Source organism: Bison bison, unplaced genomic scaffold (genome assembly GCF_000754665.1).
Source record: "Bison bison bison isolate TAMUID 2011002044 unplaced genomic scaffold, Bison_UMD1.0 scf7180017864489, whole genome shotgun sequence".
Taxonomy (NCBI): Eukaryota; Metazoa; Chordata; class Mammalia; order Artiodactyla; family Bovidae; genus Bison; species Bison bison.
The window spans coordinates 8,766,897-8,787,783 of NW_011495048.1; the positions used below are offsets into that span (position 1 = coordinate 8,766,897).

Here is a 20,887-nt window from a genome sequence, read left to right on the forward strand (position 1 = left end):
TTTAATTTCATGGCTGCAGTCACCATCTGCAGTGATTTGGAGCCCAAGAAAATAAAGTGTGTCACAGTTTCCATTGTTTCCCCATCTATTTGCCATGAAGTGATGGGACTGGATGCCATGATCTTCGTTTTTTGAATATTGAGTTTTAAGCCAGCTTTTTCACTCTCCTCTTTCATCAAGAGGCTCATTAGTTCCTCTTCGGTTTCTGCCATAAGGGTGGTGTCTTCTGCATATCCGAGGTTATTGATATTTCTCCCGGCAGTCTTGATTCCAGCTTGTGCTTCATCCAGCCTACCATTTCACATGAGGTATTCAGCATATGAGTTAAATAAGCAGGGTGACAGTATACAGCCTTGACGTACTCCTTTCCCAATTTGGAACCAGTCTGTTGTTCCATGTCCAGTTCTAACTGTTGCTTCTTGACCTGCATACAGATTTGTCAGGAGGCAGGTAAGGTGGTCTAGCATTTCCATCTCTTTGAAAATTTTCCACAGTTTGTTGTGATCCACACAGTCAAAGGCTTTGGTGTAGTCAATAAAGCAGATGTTTTTCTGGAACTCTGTTGCTTTTTCTGTAATCCAATGGATGTTGGCAACTTGATCTCTGGTTCCTTTGCCTTTTTAAAATCCAGCTTGAACATCTTTAAGTTCATGGTTCACATACTGTTGAAGCCTTGCTTGGAGAATTTTGAACATTCCTTTGTAAGCATGTGAGATGAGTGCAAAAGTTACCATCACAAAATGTGATTGTTACCAATAAAAGAAAATGACATGGTTTTAAGAATAATGAAAAGCTTAGGATAAAAGTCTTATTATGAGTCTCTGTTTTGCTGTCATCATTGTTGTTTTAAGTATCTGAACAAGAGGGGAAGACCAAGTAAATGCTTAAGACTTAAAACGCACTTCTCCATACTCCCATGCATCTAACTGACCTAATAATATTCAAAAGTAGTCATCACTAATTAGAAGATATTTTGAGCAAAATCCAAATTACATACTAATGTGTGCTATTGCTACCAACCCCTGATGTCTGTAATAACTCTAAATCTGTTTTGCCATCATTAAATCTAGGTAAGAAGTACATTTGAATATGGTTATCACTCCACTAAAATGGATATGATTCAGTTCAGTTCAATCGCTCAGCTGTGTCCGATTCTTTGCGACCCCATGAACCGCAGCACACCAGGCCTCCCTGTCCATCACCAACTCCTGGAGTTTACTCAGACTCATGTTCATTGAGTCAGCAATGCCATCTAACCATCTCATCCTCTGTCGTCCCCTTTTCCTCCTGCTTTCAGTCTTTCCCAGCATCAGGGTCTTTTCAAATGAGTCAGCTCTTCGAATCAGATGGCCAAAGTATTGGAGTTTCGTCTTCAACATCAGTCCTTCCAATGAACACCCAGGACTGATCTTGTTTAGGATGGACTGGTCGGATCTCCTTGCAGTCCAAGGGATTCTCAAGAGTCTTCTCCAACACCACAGTTCAAAAGCATCAATTCTTCGGTGCTCAGCTTTCTTTATAGTCCACTCTCACATCCATACATGACCACTGGGGAAACCATAGCCTTGACTAGATGGACCTTTGTTGATAAAGTAATGTCTCTGCTTTTTAATATGATGACTGTATTTTTTTTTTGCCTCTCCTTGTGGCTTGTGGGACCTTAGTTCCTTGACCAGGGAATGAACCGGGTGCCTGCAATGAAAGTTCGAAGTTCTAACCAGGGAATTCCTGACTACTGTATTTTAAAAAACTATTATTTTGATCTCTCCATTACTAACAATTTATGCTACAGTTAGACTTAAAAATACATTATTTTTGATCTACTCAGAAAAGAACTACATTTGTAGATGATTGCACTGGGGGGAAAATTTTTTTTAGGATTTGAGAGTTATATAGATATTTAGCCTTAAGTATTTAAATACTTTAATATTTCTATCAGTGTAGCTCTTGGCCTATTCTTATGAATATGGTTAAAATATTGCCTATCTACCTCTCTGTCAGGCAGACTCCATAGGCTACAGCTGAAGATAATAGCTTAAGATTCATGTCTCATTTCTTATAGGTTACAGTTGTCTTGAAGTGACAGTTTTGAAGGACTTAAACTGACATCAAAGTATTCAAATGATCTGGTTAGGTCAATTAATGTTAATTTTCATTTTCCAGTAAATTCTTTTAATGTTTTCTTCTTTTCTTTTTTTCTAGCCGAGTCCTATACCAAGTCCTATTTTGGGACGAAAGCCGAATGCTAGTCAGTCGTTACTTGTTTGGTGCAAAGAAGTTACAAAAAACTATCGGGGAGTGAAAATCACCAATTTTACTACATCGTGGAGGAATGGTTTATCTTTTTGTGCAATATTACACCACTTTAGACCAGATTTAATGTAAGTAGAAAAACTTTCCATTCCTATAACTATTTTGCTAATAATAGTTATTTTTTAAAAATAGCATAAAATAATTTCTTATCATGTGTCCTGAAATACTTGATTTTTTTTTATTACCCATATCTCAGAACAGTTTTTCCTTCTTGATGCTGAAAAACATTTTTTTCTGTTTTCAAAGAGCTTATTTTTTTCCTTAATCTCATATAAAAAACAGACTTAAAGTTACTATGAAAACTGTGTGTGTATTAAAATGAGACAAATAAGCTTGTAGCTGTTTATATACTGACAACAAAGAATTGCCTCATGATGAATTTGGTTGTCAAGACTAGTCGCTGGTCCCCTGCCTTAACTTCTCTTTTAAATGGAAAGCTTCAGGCATTGGAACTTGTAATCACTGTTTTTATTTATTTATTTCCTTAATTTTCCACTCTATTAGTTGTGTTGATTGAATTGCTGTGAAATTGCTAGTTACTCTTTGGTGTTACTGAATGTCAGATTTTAAGATTCAGTTTGTTGTAAAAACAGCTGTTTTTATCAATTACTGTATGTACCTACTGTGCCATTTTCTCCCTCAGTGACTACAAGTCTCTGAATCCTCAAGACATTAAAGAGAACAACAAAAAGGTAAGAATTGCCAAAGGAAAAAAAATGCATAGTTTCAATTTTGCCTTCTCTGCAGGCTTTTATTAATTTGGGGAAAGTGAGGTTGTTTTGTGAGGTCCTAACTATAGCTCACAGAAGGCAGTCTGTTCCCTGCAGTTCAAGTAGGATGCATGGTTTACTCTAGTTTGTCATGGCCTTTAAAAATCACAAATGCCAGCCTGGCATCTGATGATAATAGTGTGTAAGAGCTTCATTAACTGTTAAATATTTGTTAAGGCATGTTGCTTTTATTTAGCTTTTTAGCAAGATTTAGCTTTTAAAAAGTGCACCTCAAACTGTTGTGCTGTAAGTTCAGAAAAAGCCGTTGGGAGGGGATGAAAGCAGGAGCCTGATGAGTGTGCAAAAAAGAATGCATGTGTTCCCAGAGGCAACAAGATATGAACACTGGTTCTTTTCTTTTTTTTTTTTTTTCCCACTTTCCCCCCCTTTTCTGGTAAACTGTACAGTTTTTTCCACATAATTAATGTACTGAGGTCAGAGCTTCCCAATTGGTTTGGGAAAAATGTTGATTCTTTCATTCTTGAAAGTAGCTGGATAGGGCTGAATGGGTAGAGCCCTTTGGGCCACCTGACTGTGGCTGCAGGCTGACTTAACTGTGTACCCCCAAAGTGCAGCACAATATTGCAGTTTTCTGTGTGCGCCACATGTAAGAAAGGAGGAAGCACCTAACTCAACATATGGCAGGTACTTTAATGTTTTTTTTCTGCTGAATTGAATTCTTCAACTGAAAAGCATTGTCTTAGAGCAAGAGCTGTGGATAGACTTGAGGGGATCCTCAATCATGGCTTGGGGAAAAATTTTATTTTCTCAATTCTTTAACTGAAATTTAGCATTTTCTTCAGTTATAAATTTAGACATACCACTGTGAATTTAGGCATAACAAATCACTGTAGTATTAGCTACGCCTGAGACTCTTTCACCTTTAGAATCTCAGATGTTTTCATATCACTTTACAGTTGCAAACATCTACAATTACCTTTTAAGCTCATCACTTCTTCATAATTGTAGTAGTTGGTACATCCATAAAAAGTACATTTATTGGTTCTCAAATTCCATTTCCTTTAATATTTTCAAATATTTATTTTTCAATAATTGGTTTATTTTGTAATCATATGTATTTTATGCACATTAAAGCATTATTCTGAGAAGGGGTTCATTGCCCCAAAAATTAATGGGACAAAGTAATTAATAATCTCTAGGTTAAATGTTTTAATTTACTCTAAATAATTAAAACCACCAGTGATTAAAAAGACTATAAAGGGAAACTTGATAGCAGTTCAATCAACAGATGATTATTTAAATCAATTTTTTCTAACTTGTGTTGCTCTCTAAAGCTAAAAATTTATATTTCCATTAAAAAAATTCTTGTTTATTTGCAAATGCATGATGCTGGCCTTAGAGAAATACATTTAAAATCAGTTTTTTAAATTGAAATATGCTACCAGAAAAGGTAATCTTTAAAAGTCAGTATAATTTTCTTTATAGGAATCATGCGTCAAAATAAGTCATTGTCATGAATTATTTCTTATATGATTTTGAGGAACTTGTGTCTATTAAAGCCAAATGCCTTGTTTTTCATCAGTTAACTTATGTGGTTGGCCCACTGGATCTGTGAACGTGGAATCCTCAAATACAGAAGGCTAACTCTACTCCACCATTTTACATCAGGGACTTGAGCATCCCAAGATTGTGGTATCTGCAGGAGGTGTTGGAATCAATCCCGGTGGATACAGGAGACAACTGTTTCCTAAAATAAGACAGTTCTTTACCTGCATTTTCTTGCATTTGAATAAACTCATTTAAATGCAGATAATACCATTATAAAAGAAACCATTATTATTTTTTATAAAATGAAGCTTTCAAGTTACTGCTTAAAATTTTGAAAAACAGTTTTTATTTTACCTATTTATATATTTTTAAAGAGAATGAGGAATTTCATTAGGGTGTAAGTTATACTTCTTTATGTTATTTTTTTCAGAAACTTAATAATGATGACCATACTTTGGATTTACATATTACTACAAACAGAAATATATCTCATAAAATTTTTTTCTCAGATCTTAAAGGGCAGATAATTATAGCTTTTTGAAAGAATTTTAATTTAGTTGATCCTATTCATTGCACAATTCAATACATAATTGTTGTTATACTTTCCTTTTCATCACTTTGCAACTTCTTACCTGATATCTACATTGAGTATCAGTTGCTACCTGCATATTTATTTCCAACTTCACATGGTTCTTCCCGATAACCCCATCTGCCCTTAATTGGACTTCAAACAGGACAAGAAACAATGCTTGTGTCTTAAGTTCCATGCGGGCAGATGCATAACAAACTGGCAGTGACTCCTTACCAATTAAATAACATTTAACAATGAATAAGACAATTTTCTGTGAAAGACCTTTTTTCCTCTACACATCAACAGCTAAGACAATAGATGATTGACCATTGCAGAAGAGGTTAAAATTCCTTTATAAAGTCCTGACCTCACTTACAAGAAACCTGGTTTGTTTTTAAATGTTTTTTTAACTGCAATTAGTGTGCATAAAATAAATTGCCACATGAAGCAAAACACCAGCAGGAGATTCCCCACAAGGAAGCAAATCATTTTCCAAGGTCTGTAAAAAGTGCTGAATAAACAAGGTATTTACCTGTGACATCTGATCTTAACCAGTGTGTGAGTGTTTTAGATAATTGGGAAATGTTTAGAATACTGCCTGTGGTGCTTTTCCTGATGGTCTGCAATTGATGTCTGTCAATCAAGTTGTCAGGACAAGTGAAGAAGAAAATGACTTTAATTTTCCTAAAACACGTAAAATAATGAACAGGCCGAAACATGCATACCAACTGAGCCATTCTCTCAAGTCAATATTTTGAGGTATCTATATTATAAAACATAGTGCTGTGAAAATTGAAGAGGTTTTAATATAACAATTTATTTTTCATTTTCTTTCTTACTTATTCCATAACATTTATTAAACTATAGGAAGAATACAATACAAGGATTAAATTCGGAGGTAGAAATGCACTTTAACATGTACGTTCAAAAGACTAATGCCTTCTGAGTTGTTACATAATTTCCTAAACTTTCTTTTTAGAAAAACTTTGAATTACTATCCTATATCTAGGTTGTTACAAAGACTAGACATTTTACATCCCAAAGCAAGAATATAGCTAGAAGGTCCTTACTTTTTCCAAGAGTATATCTCAGTGTTTAGCTGTATTTTTAGTGCTTCCTAGCAACACAGCGTTGTTTTCAAGAGTTAGTTCAGCATAGTAATAATTAATTGTAAATTGAGAAACAGCTTTGATTCTTCAAAACTAGAAAAACCTGATGTGCCACAGTCATTTAAAGGCTAACAAAAGTAATACAATGCAGCCTCACATTCTAAACTAGGTTGTCCTACTCAAAACATTTCATTCTTTCCAAAATGGATAGAGTGAAAATGCAGTCACTCTTCTCATCATGAAAATAAATCTTAATCGGGCATTTAAAAAATGTTTCTGTTTCTAGACTTAAATAGCAGTTATTTGTATTTTATACCAGGCAATCTAAGAGTTAGTTCTTTTGGAATATCAACCTGTACTTTATCGTCACAAATCACTGCAATTACATGATCACTGAAAAGAGGTTGATAGAATAATAAAGCTCCAGATGATTTATTATTTCATTATACTTTAGTTTTTTTTAATCACAAAAATCAATTCTAAGGTTTTATTTTTAATTTTTAACTCTCATTTTTGCTTGTTCTCATTAAACATTTTTTGAGGTATCATCACCATATAATATTACATCAATTTCAAGTGTACCACATAATAATTTGATGTTTATATACACTGTGAAATGCTCACCACAATAAGTTTAGTTAACATCTATTATTTTGTTGTTTCTGCTGTTTTTAAAATGTGTAGGATAGTGGTGATGTTTTAAGTTTCTTCTAAAAAATTAAAATGTATGGATTGTCTTAACTCTTCAATATATCTTCTGTTTTTCTTTGCTCTGAAGGCATATGATGGGTTTGCCAGCATTGGAATTTCGAGACTACTGGAACCTTCTGATATGGTTTTATTAGCAATTCCTGATAAACTGACTGTTATGACCTATCTCTATCAAATAAGGGCACATTTCAGTGGCCAAGAACTGAATGTTGTTCAAATAGAAGAAAACAGCAGTAAAAGCACGTATAAAGTTGGAAACTATGAAACAGATACAAATAGTTCTGTTGACCAGGAAAAATTTTATGCAGAGCTTAGTGACCTGAAACGGGAGCCTCCACTGCAGCAGCCTCCCAGTGGAGCGGTTGACTTCATATCCCAGGACGACTCTGTATTTGTAAATGATAGTGGAGTTGGAGAGTCAGAAAGTGAACATCAGACTCCTGATGATCACCTCAGTCCAAACACAGCTTCTCCGCACTGTCGCAGGACTAAAAGTGACACAGAACCCCAGAAGTCCCAGCAGAGCTCGGGAAGGACTTCAGGATCCGATGACCCTGGAATATGTTACAATACAGATTCAAACCACGTACAAGTTTCGTTAGGCAAGAAGAGACTATTGAAAACAGAGACTTTAGAATTAAGTGACTTATACGTCAGTGATAAGAAGAAAGATGTGTCTCCACCCTTTATTTGTGAGGAGACAGATGAGCAAAAGCTTCAGAATCTAGACATCAGTGGTACTTTAGAGCAAGAAAAATTAGATAATTCCAGACCCATAGAATGCAGATCAGATCCTGAATCACCTGTCAAAAAACCAAGTTTATCTCCCACTCCTAAACTTGGATACCTGTACAATAGAGATGCAGACCTTGCAAAGAAAAAACGTACTTCCCTGAGGCAGACAGAGTCTGATTCAGACGCTGATAGACCCACCTTAAATCATGCAGATCATTCTGCAAAAACAGTCCAGGTAAGTGAGAATGAATACATAAATGTAGTAACTAGTCATTCTTTTTTTTTTCTCTTTGTGTTCATGTGATGGTTTTGTCACTAAGTCATGTCCAACTCTTAGGACCCCATGAGTTATAGCTTACCAGGCTCCTCTGTCCATGGAATTTTTTGTACTCATAGAACACTTTACAAATGACTAAACATGAAGTATAATTTCCCACTGTAGAAAAAACTGAAATACACCTACTTTTCACTTTATATTTTAAGCCTATAAATAAATCCCAATTTCAAGATTTAAGAATACAGAATGTCAGCTTTTCAAATCAAAGTGTTATTAACCTATAAAAACAATATGTTACATAATAAGTCATATTTCAGTATTGCATTTAGTAAGAATGTCATTCTTGAGATGTATAATGCCAAATTAAAATATTTCCCATCTATAGCATTTTCTTCCAATATTTTAGTTGCATTGCAATTGGCATTTTCAGTCCCATCATTACTTCCAGTTAAAAACCCCAGTACATACAAATTTCTCCCCATGAGGGGAATATGGCACAGATTGAACCTTATAGTATTTACTGTAAGGACTTTACTGCTAGGACTTCCAGAACTCTGTTGAATAATAGTGGTGAAAGTGGATACCCTTTTCTTGTTCCCGATCTTAGGGGGAATGCTTTCAGTTTCTCACCATTGAAAATAATGTTTGCTCTAGGCTTATCATATATGGCTTTACTATGTTCAGGTAGGTTCCTTCCATGCCTATTTTTTGAAGAGTCTTAATCATAAATGGGTGCTGAATTTTGTCAAAGGCTTTTTTTGCATTGATTGAGATGATCATATGGTTTTTATCTTTCAATTTGTTAATATGATGTATCACATTGATTTATTTGCATATATTGAAGATCCTTGCATTCCTGGAATAAACCCAACTTGATCATAGTATATGAGCTGTTTGATGTGTTGCTGAATTATGTTTGCTAAAATTGTGTTGAGGATTTTTGCATCAATGTTCATCGTGATATTGGCCTATAGTTTTCTTTTTTTGTGTTGTCTTTGTCTGGCTTTGGTAGCAGGGTGATGGTGGCCTCATAGAATGAATTTGGAAGTGTTCCTTCTGCAATGTTTTGAAAGAGTTTTAGAAGGATAGGCATTAGCTCTTCTCTAAATGTTTGGTAGAATTCTCCTGTGAAGCCATCTGGTCCTATTTTTTGGGAGATTTTTGATCACAGCTTCAATTTCAGTGACCAATGGAACAAGATAGAAAGCCCAGAAATAAACCCATGAACCTATGGGTACCTTATTTTTGACAAAGGAGGCAAGAATATACAATGGAGAAAAGACAGCCTCTTCAATAAATGGTGCTGGGAAAACTGGACAGCTACATGTAAATGAATGAAATTAAAACACTTCCTAACACCATACTCAAAGATAAACTCAATGGATTAAAGACCTAAATGTAAGACCAGAAACTGTAAAACTCTTAGAGGAAAACATAGGCAGAACACTCGATGACATAAATCAAAGTGAGATCCCCTATGACCTACCTCCTAGAGTAATGGAAATAAAAACAAAAGTAAACAAATGGGACCTGACTAAACTTCAAAGCTTTTGCACAGCAATGGAAACTATAAGCAAGGTGAAAAGACAGTCCTTGGAATTGGAGAAAATAATAGCAAATGAAACAACTCACAAAGGATTAATTTCCAAAATATACAAGCGGGTCACACAACTCAATACCAGAAACACAAACAACCCAATCAAAAAGGGAGAAAAAGACCTAAACAGATATTTCTCCAAAGAAGACATACAGATGGCTAACAAACGCATGAAAAGATGCTCAACATCTTTCGTTACTAGAGAAATGCAAATCAAAACCACAATGAGATATCATCTCACACAGGTCAGAATGGCCATCATCAAAAAGTCTACAAACAATAAATGCTGGAGAGGGTACGGAGAAAAGGGAACACTCTTATACTATTGGTGGGAATGTAAATTGATACAACCACTATGGAAGACGGTATGGAGATTCCTTAAAAAACTAGGAATAAAACCTCCATATGACCCAACAATCCCACTCCTAGGTATATACCCTGAGGAAACCAGGCTTGAAAAAGACACGTATCCCAGTGTTCATTGCATCACTATTTACAATAGCTAGAACATGGAAGCAACCTAGATGCCCATTGACAGAGGAATGGATACAGAAGTTGTGGTACATATACACAATGAAATATTGCTCAGCCATAAAAAGGAACACATTTGAGTCAGTTCTGATGAGGGTGGATGAACCTAGAAATTCTTAGAGTGAAGTGAGCCAGAAAGAAAGATAAATATCGTATTCTAACACACACAGGGCAGCAATGGAGAAACAGACATAGAGAATAAACTTAATGGACATGGGGAGAGGGGAGGAGAGGGTGAGATGTATGGAAAGAGTAACATGGAAACTTATATTACCGTATGTAAAATAGATAGGCAACAGGAATTTGCTGTATGGCTCAGGAAACTCAAACAGGGGCTCTGTAGCAACCTAGAAGGATGGGATGGGGAGGGAGATGGGAGGGAAGTTCAAAAGGGAGGGGATATATGTATACCTATAGCTGATTTATGTTGAGGTTTGACCGAAAACAAAAAAATTCTGTAAATCAGTTATCTCTCAATTAAAAAAAAAATTTTTTTAAATGTGATAGCTTTGCATTTTCTATAAACATTTCATTGTCAAGAATTTAAAGAACTGCTGCATAACATTGTAAAGCAAGTATGCTCCAGTTAAAAAATAAATAGAAAAAGAAAACAAAATGGCTGCCATAGGTATTTAAAATTTATCAGTATCCTAATTTGGAAGACATCTTGTTATCAATTATATACAAGTATAAAAATAAAACTGGGAACTTTAAAAACTGTCTTTTCCAGATTATACTGTGATCTGTTGTTCAGTTGCTAAGTCATGTCCTACTCTTTGTGACCCCATGGATTGCAGCATACCAGGCTCCACTGTCCTCCACAGTCTCCCGAAATTTGCTCAAATCTGTGTCCATTGAATCAATGATGCTATCTAACCATCTCATCCTCTGCCGGAGAAGGCAATGGCAACCCACTCCAGTACTCTTGTCTGGAAAATCCGATGGACAGAGGAGCCTGGTAGGCTGCAGTCCATGGGGTCGCAAAGAGTCAGACATGACTGAGTGACTTCACTTTCACTTTTCACTTTCATGCATTGGAGAAGGAAGTGGCAACCCACTCCAGTGTCCTTGCCTGAGAATCCCAGGGATGGGGGAGCCTGGTGGGCTGCCATCTATGGGGTCACACAGAGTTGAACGTGACTGAAGTGACTTAGCAGCAGCAGCAGCAGCATTCTCTGCCACCCCCTTCACCTTTTGCTTTCAGTCTTTCCCAGCATCAGGGTCTTCTCCAGTGAGTTAGCATTTCACATCAGGTGGCCAAAGTTTTGGAGCTTCAGCTTTAGCCACAGTTCTTCCAAAGAATATTTAGGGTTGATTTCCTTTAGGATTCACTGGTTTGATCTCCTTACAGTCCACAGGACTCTCAAAGAGTCTTTTCCAGCACCAGAATTCAAAAGCATCAGTTCTTCAACACTCAGCCTTCTTTATGGTCCAACTCTCATTTCCATACATGGCTACTAGAAAAACCATAGCTTTGACCATATGGACTTTTTGTCAGCAAAGTGATGTCTCTGCTTTTTAATATGCTGTCTAGGTTGGTCATAGCATTCCTTCCAAGGAGCAAGCGTCTTTTAATTTCATGGCTGCAGTCACCATCTGCAGTGATTTTGGAGCCCAAGAAAATAAAATCTGTCACTGCTTCCACTTTTTCCCCTTCTATTTGCCATGAAGTGATGGGACTGGATGTCATGATCTTAGTTCTTTGAATGTTGAGTTTTAAGCCAGCTATTTCACTCTCCTCTTTCACTCTCAAGAGACTCTTTAGTTCCTCTTCACTTTCTACAGTTAGAGTGGTATCATCTGCATATCTATACTTTGCTATTTCTCACAGCAATCTTGATTCTAGCTTGTGATTAATCCAGCTCAGCATTTCACATGATGTACTCTGCATAGAAGTTAAATAAGTAGGGTGACAATATACAGACTTGTCCTACTCCTTTCCCAACTTGAAACCAATTTTTCCATATCCAGTTCTGTTACTTCTTGACCCTCATACAGATTTCTCAGGAAATAGACTAGGTGGTCTGGTACTCCCAATTCTTAGTAATTTTCCAGTTTGTTGTGATCCACACAGTCAAAGGCTTTAGTATTGTTAGTGAAGCAGAATTAGATGTTTTTTTGGAACTCCCTTGCTTTCTCCATGATCCAACGAAGAAGGCAATGGCACCCCACTCCAGTACTCTTGCCTGGAAAATCCCACGGACGGAGGAGCCTGGTGGGCTGCAGTCCCTGGGGTCTCTAAGAGTCGGACACGACTGAGTGACTTCACTTTCACTTTTCACTTTCACACATTGGAGAAGGAAATGGCAACCCACTCCAGTGTTCTTGCCTGGAGAATCCCAGGGATGGGGGAGCCTGGTGGGCTGCCGTCTTTGGGGTCGACTGAAGCGACTTAGCAGCAGCAGCAACAATTGTTAGTGGTTTGATCTCTGGTTCATCTGCCTCTCTGAAAACCAGTACCTCTGGAAGTTCTCCTTTCACGTACTGCTGAAGCTTGTCTTAAGGATTTTGACTATAACCTTGCTGGCATGTGAAATGAGTGCTGTTGTACAGTAATTTGAATGTTCTTTGGCATTGCCTTTCTTTGGGATTAGAATGAAAACTGACCTTTTCCAGTTCTGTGGCCATTGCTGAGTTTTCCAAATTTGCTGGCTTATTGAGTGCCGGACTTCAACAACATCATCTTTTAGGATTTGAAATAACTCAGCTAGAATTCTGTCACCTCTACTAGCTTTGTTCATAGGAATGCTTCCTAAGGCCCACTTGACTTCACACTCCAGGATGTTTGGCTCTAGGAGAGTGACCACACCACTGTGGTTATCCAGGTTACTAAGACTTTTTTTATATAGTTCTTATGTGTATTCCTGCCAGTTCTTCTTAATCTCTTCTGTTTCTGTTAGATCTTTACCATTTCTGTCTTTTACCATGCCCATCCTTGTATGAAATGTTCCATTGGTATTTCTGGTTTTCTTAAGGAGATCGCTAGTCTTTCACATTCTGTTGTTTTCCTCTATTTCTTTGCATTTTTCATTGAAGAATGTCTTCTTATCTCTCCTTACTGTTCTCTGGAACACTGCCTTTAGATGGGTATATCTTTCCCTTTCTCCCTTACCTTTCAGTTCACTTATTTCCTAGCTATTTTTAAAGCCTCCCCAGACAACCACTTTGCCTTCATGTATTTCTTTTGTTTTTGGAATGGTTGTGGTCACTGCCTCCTGTGCAATGTTAGGAACCTCCATCCATAGTTCTTCAGGCACCTTGTCTATCAAATCTAATCCCTTGAATCTATTCATCACCTCCACTGGATAATCATAAGAGATTTGATTTAGGTCATACCTGAATGGCCTAGTTATTTTCCCTACTTTCTTCCATTTAACCCTGAATTTTGCAATAAGGAGCTCACAATCTGAGCCACAGTCAGCTCCAGGTCTTGTTTTTACTGACTGTGTTGAACTTCTCCATCTTCAGCTGCAAAGAACATGATCAGTCTGATTTCATTGTTGACCCTCTGGTGATATCCATGTGTGGAGTCATCTCTTGGATTGTTGGAAAATGATGTTTGCTATGACCACTGTGTTCTCTTGACAAAATTCTGTTAGCCTTTGCCCTGCTTCATTTTCTACTCCAAGGCCAAACTTGCCTGTTATTCCAGATGTCTCCTGATTTCCTACTTTTGCATTCCAATCCCTTATGATGAAAAGGAGCTCTTTTTCTGTGTGTTAGTTCTAGAAGATCTTATAGGTTTGCATAGAACTATTCAACTTAAGTTTCTTCGGCATCAGTGGTTGGGCATAGACTTGGATTACTATGATGTTGAATGATTTGCCTTGGAAATGAACCAAGATCGTTCTCTCATTTTAAGGTTGCAACCAAGTCCTTCATTTCAGACACTTTTGTTGATTGTGAGGCCTATCCCACTTTTTCTAAAGTGTTCTTGCCCACAGTAGTAAATATAATGGTCATCTGAATTTAATTTTTCCATTCCCATCCATTTTTTCCACTGATTCTTAAGATGTCCATGTTCACTCTTGCCATCTCTTGTTTGGCCATCTCCTGTTTGACCATGTCCCATTCCAATTTACCTTGATTCATGGACCTACCATTCCAGATTCTTATGCAGTATTGTTCTTTACAGCATCAGACTCTACTTTTACCACCACACACATCCACACCTGAGTGTTTTTCCCTCTTTGGCCCAGCTGCTTCATTCTTCCTGGAGCTATTAGTAATTTCCCTCTGCTTTTATTATATTGGACACCTTCCCACCTGGGGGCTTATCTTCCAGCATCATATCTTTTTGCCTTTTCATACTGTCCATGGGGTTCTTCAGGCAGGAATACTGGAATGAGTTGCAATTTCCTTCTCCATTGGATCTTGTTTTTTCAGAACTCTTCACTATGACCCTTTCATCTTGGGTGGCCCTGCATGGCATGGCTCATAGCTTCACTGAGTTAGGCAAGACCCTTTGCCACAACCAGGCTGTGATCCATGAAAGGCATACTGTGATTAACAATGCATATAATATGTGTATGGACTTTATACCTTGTGAGACTATGTTCTAATAAAAATGTAATTTTAATTAACCCAGTTTTAGCCAGTAAAGATACAGTTTCTAATCAGCATTAGTATTGTCTACAGGTAATCTCACAAAACTATTGATACAATCTTATTCCTGACTTGTATTATTTTGATGGATTGTATAACTATTGATTAGTTTACAAAAGTGGATTACATGGGTTTGAGGGGTTTTGTTTGTTTTGGCTTCTAATTCTGTATCTTTGTTTTTAAGCATCGAATGTTATCCAGGCAAGAAGAACTCAAAGAAAGAGCAAGAGTTCTACTTGAGCAAGCAAGAAGAGATGCAGCTTTAAAGGCAGGGAATAAGCAGCATACCAGCGCAGCCACACCACTCTGCAACAGGCAGCTAAGTGATGTGAGGAACATTGGTTAAAAATAATACATTGTTCATTGTAATCATGGGGGTGTAAATAAGAGTAACTTATTTATATTTCTAATAAATTTTTTTTCCACAGACTATGTATACTATGGGTACTTGTTACTTTTATTGAACTGATAAATTCATACTTGCAGGAGCAGTTTGTAATTATTCCTTCACAGCAGTATTAGCTATGAGAAAAAGTAAGATCCTGGATTATAATTTCCACATATATATGAATAATCTGTTTTATGTCAATTTAATTTTATAATTTGGGTGAACTTTGTTTAAGATGGTGTTTTATCCATGGGAGTTAATTTTTTTGAAAATATTAGAGTATAATAATGATGCTTGCTGCTGCTGCTGCTGCTAAGTCACTTCAGTCATGTCCGACTCTGTACAACCCCATAGATGGCAGCCCACCAGGCTCCCCTGTCCCTAGGATTCTCCAGGCAAGAACGCTGGAATGGGTTGCCATTTCCTTCTCCAATGCGTGAAAGTGAAAAGTGAAAGCGAAGTCGCTCAGTCGTGTCCGACTCTACGCGACTCCATGAACTGTAGCCTACCAGGCTCCTCTGTCCGTGGGATTTTCCAGGCAAGAGTACTGGAGTGGGTTGCCATTGCCTTCTCCAGATAATGATGCTTACCATTTATTAAAATACTTAGCATATAGGCTAAGTGGATGTTTTAGGCACTATAGTGGATGTTTTACATAATTTCTATTTTACTTAACCTCTTAAGTAGATATTCAAACTCCTTTTAGGTGAGAAAACTGAGGCTGATTGGTAAGATAATTTGTGTAAGGTTGTAGTCACTGTATGATGAATTCATGATTTGATCCTGAGACTTAATCAAACTCCAGAGTCAATCCTTTTTCCTGTCATAGACTACCATCCCTGTGTTAAGCCATATTTTTATACATATTTTTCTGTAGTGCCTCACAGGCAATAATGAATACATAGTAAAAAAAAAAAAAAAAAAAAGCCTTAGATCTAGGGAGACATGAACCTCTTGATGAATCTGAAAATTATGATAACCCTGCCCTACCCCCAATTTTACATATACATAAACCTGCATTTTCCTTTTTTTTTTTTAATTAAGATTTTTTTTTTTAGAGCAGTTTTAAGTTGACAGCAGAATTGAGGGGAAGGTATAGAGTTTTCCCCTATACCCTCTGTACCCATAGAGTAACCGTCCTTCTTAATAACACTCCCTGCCAGGGTGGTATATTTGTTAGAACTGATAAATCTACATTGACACGTCATTATTATCCAAAGTCTATAGCATACATTAGATTCACTCCTACTGTTACACAGTCTGTGAGTTTAGACAAATGCATAATAACATCTATCCATCTTTATAATATTATAGAGAATTTTCACTGCCCTAGGAATCCTTTGCATTTCACCTATTCATCTCTTTCCCCATCCTGAACCTCTGGGAACCTGATAATTTTATTGTCTTCATAATTTTGTGTTTTACAGAATGTTGGTAGTTGGAACCATAGTATATTTACCTTTTCTGATATGGCTTCTTTTCACTTCAGTTCAGTTCAGTTCAGTCGCTCAGTTGTGTCCGACTCTTTGCGACCCCATGAATCGCAGCACGCCAGGCCTCCCTGTCCATCACCAACTCCCGGAGTTCACTCAAACTCATGTCCATCGAGTCAATGAATATGCATTTAAGGTTCCTCCATGTGTTTGCATGGTTTGATAGCTCATTTCTTTTTAATGCTGAATAATATTCCACTGTGTGGATGTACCACAGCTTATTTTTTCATTCACTTACTGCTAGGCATCTTGGTTGTAATCAGGAATAAAGCTCCTTTAATCATCTACAAAGCAGGTTTTTATATGACCTCAAGTTCTCAGCTCCTTTGGGTACATTTCAAGGAGCACATTTGCTGGATCTTATGGCAAGAGTGTGTTTACTTTTATAAGTAACAAAGACAAAAAACAAGAGAGATACCAAATTGTCTTCTAAAGTAGCTATACCATTTTTCTTTCCCATCAGCAATAAATGAGAATTCTTGCGTTTTACTTTGGGTACTGTCAGTGTTCCAGATTTTGGCCATTCTAATAGGTGTGTAGTGGTATCTCGTTGCTTTCATTTGCATTTTGCTGAGAATATATAATGTGGAGCACCTTTTCATATGCTTATATGCCATCTGGAAATCTTTGGAGCGATGTCTGTTAAGGTCATTGATTCATTATTTAGTCAAGTTATTTGTTTTCTTACTATGGAGTTTCAAGAGTTCTTTGTTTCCTTTGGATAACAGTCTTTTATTAGATATATCTTTGCAAATATTTTATCCATGCCTGTGACTTGTCTTCTCATTCTTTCTACATTGTCTTTCATGGAGTAGAAATTATAAATTTTAATGAAATCCAGTTTATCCATTATCTCTATCATGAATCATACCTTTGGTGTTATATCTAAAAAGGCATCACCATACTCAAGGTCATTTAGGTTTTATGTTATCTTCTGGGAGTTTTATAGAATTATGTTTTACATTTAGGTCTGTGATCCATTTTGGGTTAATTCTTGTGAAAGGCATAAGGTCTGTGTCTAGGTTTATTTTTTTTCATGTGCATATCCAGTTCATCTAGCACCATTTGTTGAAAAGACGATCTTTGCTCCATTGTGTTGCTTTTGTTAACTCCTTTCAGATACTAGCTTAACCTCTGAGCTTGACCACCGTTTTTCATACTTTTCTTCTTTTTTACTTTCTTGTTACTTTTTTTCTTTAAGTGAAGTATAGTTGATATACAATATTATATTAGCTTCAGATATACAACATAGTAATTCAATATTTTATAGATTATGCTGCATTTAAAATTATTGTGAAATACTGGCTATATTTCTATGCTGTACAATATACAGACTTTGAGTCTTTACACAGTAATGTGATATAAAATCAATAAAGTGGGGCACAGTTTTATTTTCAATGAAAAAGAATAGAATATTTAAATGGGAAAATACCAGAATTTATCACACATCATAGTATTTTTGTGTGAGACTTATTTTAGTTACGTGGGTATGTGTGCTTATTGGATCTTGGTACCAGATGTAGTTTTAATTGTAGGTCATGATAAAAATGTTTGAGAAACACTAATTTAGATGGCCATTCTTTCTAAGGAAGAAATTTTGTAGCTTTTGTACCAGTTCTTTCAGTGCCTAACCATATGTTACATCAATTTGTTGGTTCAGTAAGATATTTATTGAGTTGGAACTGAGTGTAGCAATAGAAAAGACTAAACTTCGGGTCTTCCCTGGTAGTCCAGTGGTTAAGACTCCATGCTTCCACTGCAGGAGTTGCAAGTTCAATCCCTGGTCAGGGAACTTAAGACCCTACATGCCACAAGGTGTGGCCAAAAGACAAAGATTCTTCCCTCATGGAATTTGCATTTTGGTGAGAAGAGACAGAGAATGATGAATAAATAAGTTAACTACAGAGGGTGAAAATGACTCATTTAGTAGACATATTAGAGGATAATTTGAGTAGGTAGGAGTGACTTGAAGAGGAGACATTTGAAGTAAGACTTGATGGCTGAGAAGGATCCAGTTAAGTGAAGAGCCAGAGAAAGAATATTCTCTTCAAAAAGAAAGTTATTTTATTGTTATTATATTTGTGATAAACTTTGTTTCATAGTTGTTTCAGGTTCTAAAAATTATGGAAAATTTATAGCTCTATATTTTGAAGTATGTTGATTTTAAGTTTAGAATACTTGAGATTTAAATGATTTGTTTGCCAAGTAGATTTTAAAAAGCTATTATTTTACCTATGTATAAAATTTTACATATATTAATAATTGTCATCTAATGTTTACTGAGCACTTATTGTGTATCAAGCAGGATTCAAAGGGCTTTCACATGGATTTTCTCATATAATCTCCACAACGATTATATGTGTTAAATATAATCTCTGTTTGATAGTTGAGAAAACTGATGCACAAACAAATTCAGTTGCCCGTGGTTACACAGCTAATAAGTGACAGAGCCAAGAATGGAACTTAGACAGTTTGACTTTAGAGATTATGTTTTTAAAGCTTATGTTTTATTTCTTTCTTGTTTATTTTCTGAAATCCTTGTAAAGTAGGAATAGATATTATTGTTGTATCCATTGTAGAGAAAAATGAGTTAGGAAAGGGGGTTTAAAATTACCTAGGTTTGCAAACAGTAGCAAGCTAGGCTTAAAATTTGAGTATCCTGACTTTTAAAGCTGTTTAGTCTTTCATTCAGTTTATTCATTTATTACTTTAAACTTTCAACAAATATTTTATTGTTCATCTCTTCTTTTTAAGGCACCAGTAATTTTGCTTACACTTAAAATATCCCAAGTAGAACAAACTTTTAGCTAAATTATGTTAGTATGAATTCAACATCAGAAGTTAATTACTGAAATATTGCTTATTCTGTCTGTGATATCTTACTCTACCTATAAAGTCTGTAACTTGGATATTTTTAATCTTATTTACATATTTATTTATTTATTTATTTATTTTTGACTGTGTTGGGTCTTCCTTGCTGTGAGGGTGCAATGCATGGGCTTCTAATTGGGGTGGCTTCTTTTGTTGTGGAGCACCGACTCTAGGGTGAGAGGTCCTCAGTAGTTGCAGCTCCTAGACCCTAGAGCATGGGCTATAAGCCCGTGAGTTGTGGCTCACCAGCTTAGTGGCTCCGCGGCTTGTGGGATTTTCTCAGATCAGTTATTGAACCTGTGTCTCCTGCATTGGCAGGCGGATTCTTTACCACTGAGCCACCCAGGATGCTCTGTAACTTCGATTTTAAGAAACATAATGGTAGTGATGTCTCATCAAGTCAAGATACTCTTAATACTCCTGGTAGCATATAACTTGCCATACCCTTCTGAAAAGCAAATTGACTTCTTCAAGAAATGCTCATTCTATTTTACTCAGTAATCCCACTAACAGAGATTAATATGCAAGTTTTCATCACATGTTATTTACAATAGTGAAAGTTACAAAATGGCAATCGCTCAAAATGGAAGAATGATCAAATAAATTACAACAAATATATATACTATATATGTATGTAGCCATTGAAAATTATTATGTAACCATTGAAAATTATTTAATAATGTTCTGAAAGAATATTGAAAGGACATAGAACAATGTTCATAGTGTCATTTTGTACAAAGAAAGAGAAAGATCTAAAATAGCATATAGCATATAAAACCCATTTTGAAAGACTGTGTTTTTATCTATGCATTGAACAGTTCAGGAAGGAAAGTGATCAAAATATTAATAATATTTATCCCTAAGAGATAATAATGGCTCATGGAATTTTTCCCTTTATTCTTTCTGTTTTAAAAATGACATGTTTATATAAATATTTTAAATTAGGGAAATTTGGGGTATCCAAAAAGGATATTTTTATTAGATTGTTTTCTTAGCATATCCAAATGTACTTGACCATAAAGCTGTTTCATTTAAATTAGTGTTGTGTTTCAGTATCTCTCAGGAGTTTGTGGGGGTGGGTGTTTTAAAAAGAGAGATGTAGAAAGAACTGTTCACTTTTACAGTTGATGATATTTGTTTGTGCCTAAGTGTGGCGATGCTGGGAGGGATTGGGGGCAGGAGGAGAAGGGGATGACAGAGGATGAGATGGCTGGATGGCATCACCGACTCAATGGACATGAATTTGAGTGAACTCCGGGAGTTGGTGATGGACAGGGAGGCCTGGCGTGCTGTGATTCATGGGGTCGCAAAGAGTCGGATACGACTGAAACTGAACTGAGCTGAACTGAACTAAAGTGTGAATTGAACTGAACTGAAGTGTGAAGTAAATAGTGAATTCAATACTAT

At 36.3% G+C, this 20,887-nt stretch overlaps 1 protein-coding gene across 16 annotated transcripts in view; it reads left to right on the forward strand.

Moving 5' to 3' along the window:
• EHBP1 (EH domain binding protein 1) overlaps nt 1–20,887 on the forward strand; it is a 570,368-nt gene that overhangs the window by 467,004 nt on the left and 82,477 nt on the right. For all 16 annotated transcript variants that reach the window (XM_010863286.1, XM_010863288.1, XM_010863290.1 and 13 more), the window contains 4 exons: nt 2,203–2,381; nt 2,957–3,005; nt 7,051–7,953; nt 14,913–15,056. In XM_010863286.1, coding sequence (XP_010861588.1) covers nt 2,203–2,381; nt 2,957–3,005; nt 7,051–7,953; nt 14,913–15,056 — 1,275 coding nt within the window. The remainder of the gene's footprint in view (nt 1–2,202; nt 2,382–2,956; nt 3,006–7,050; nt 7,954–14,912; nt 15,057–20,887) is intronic.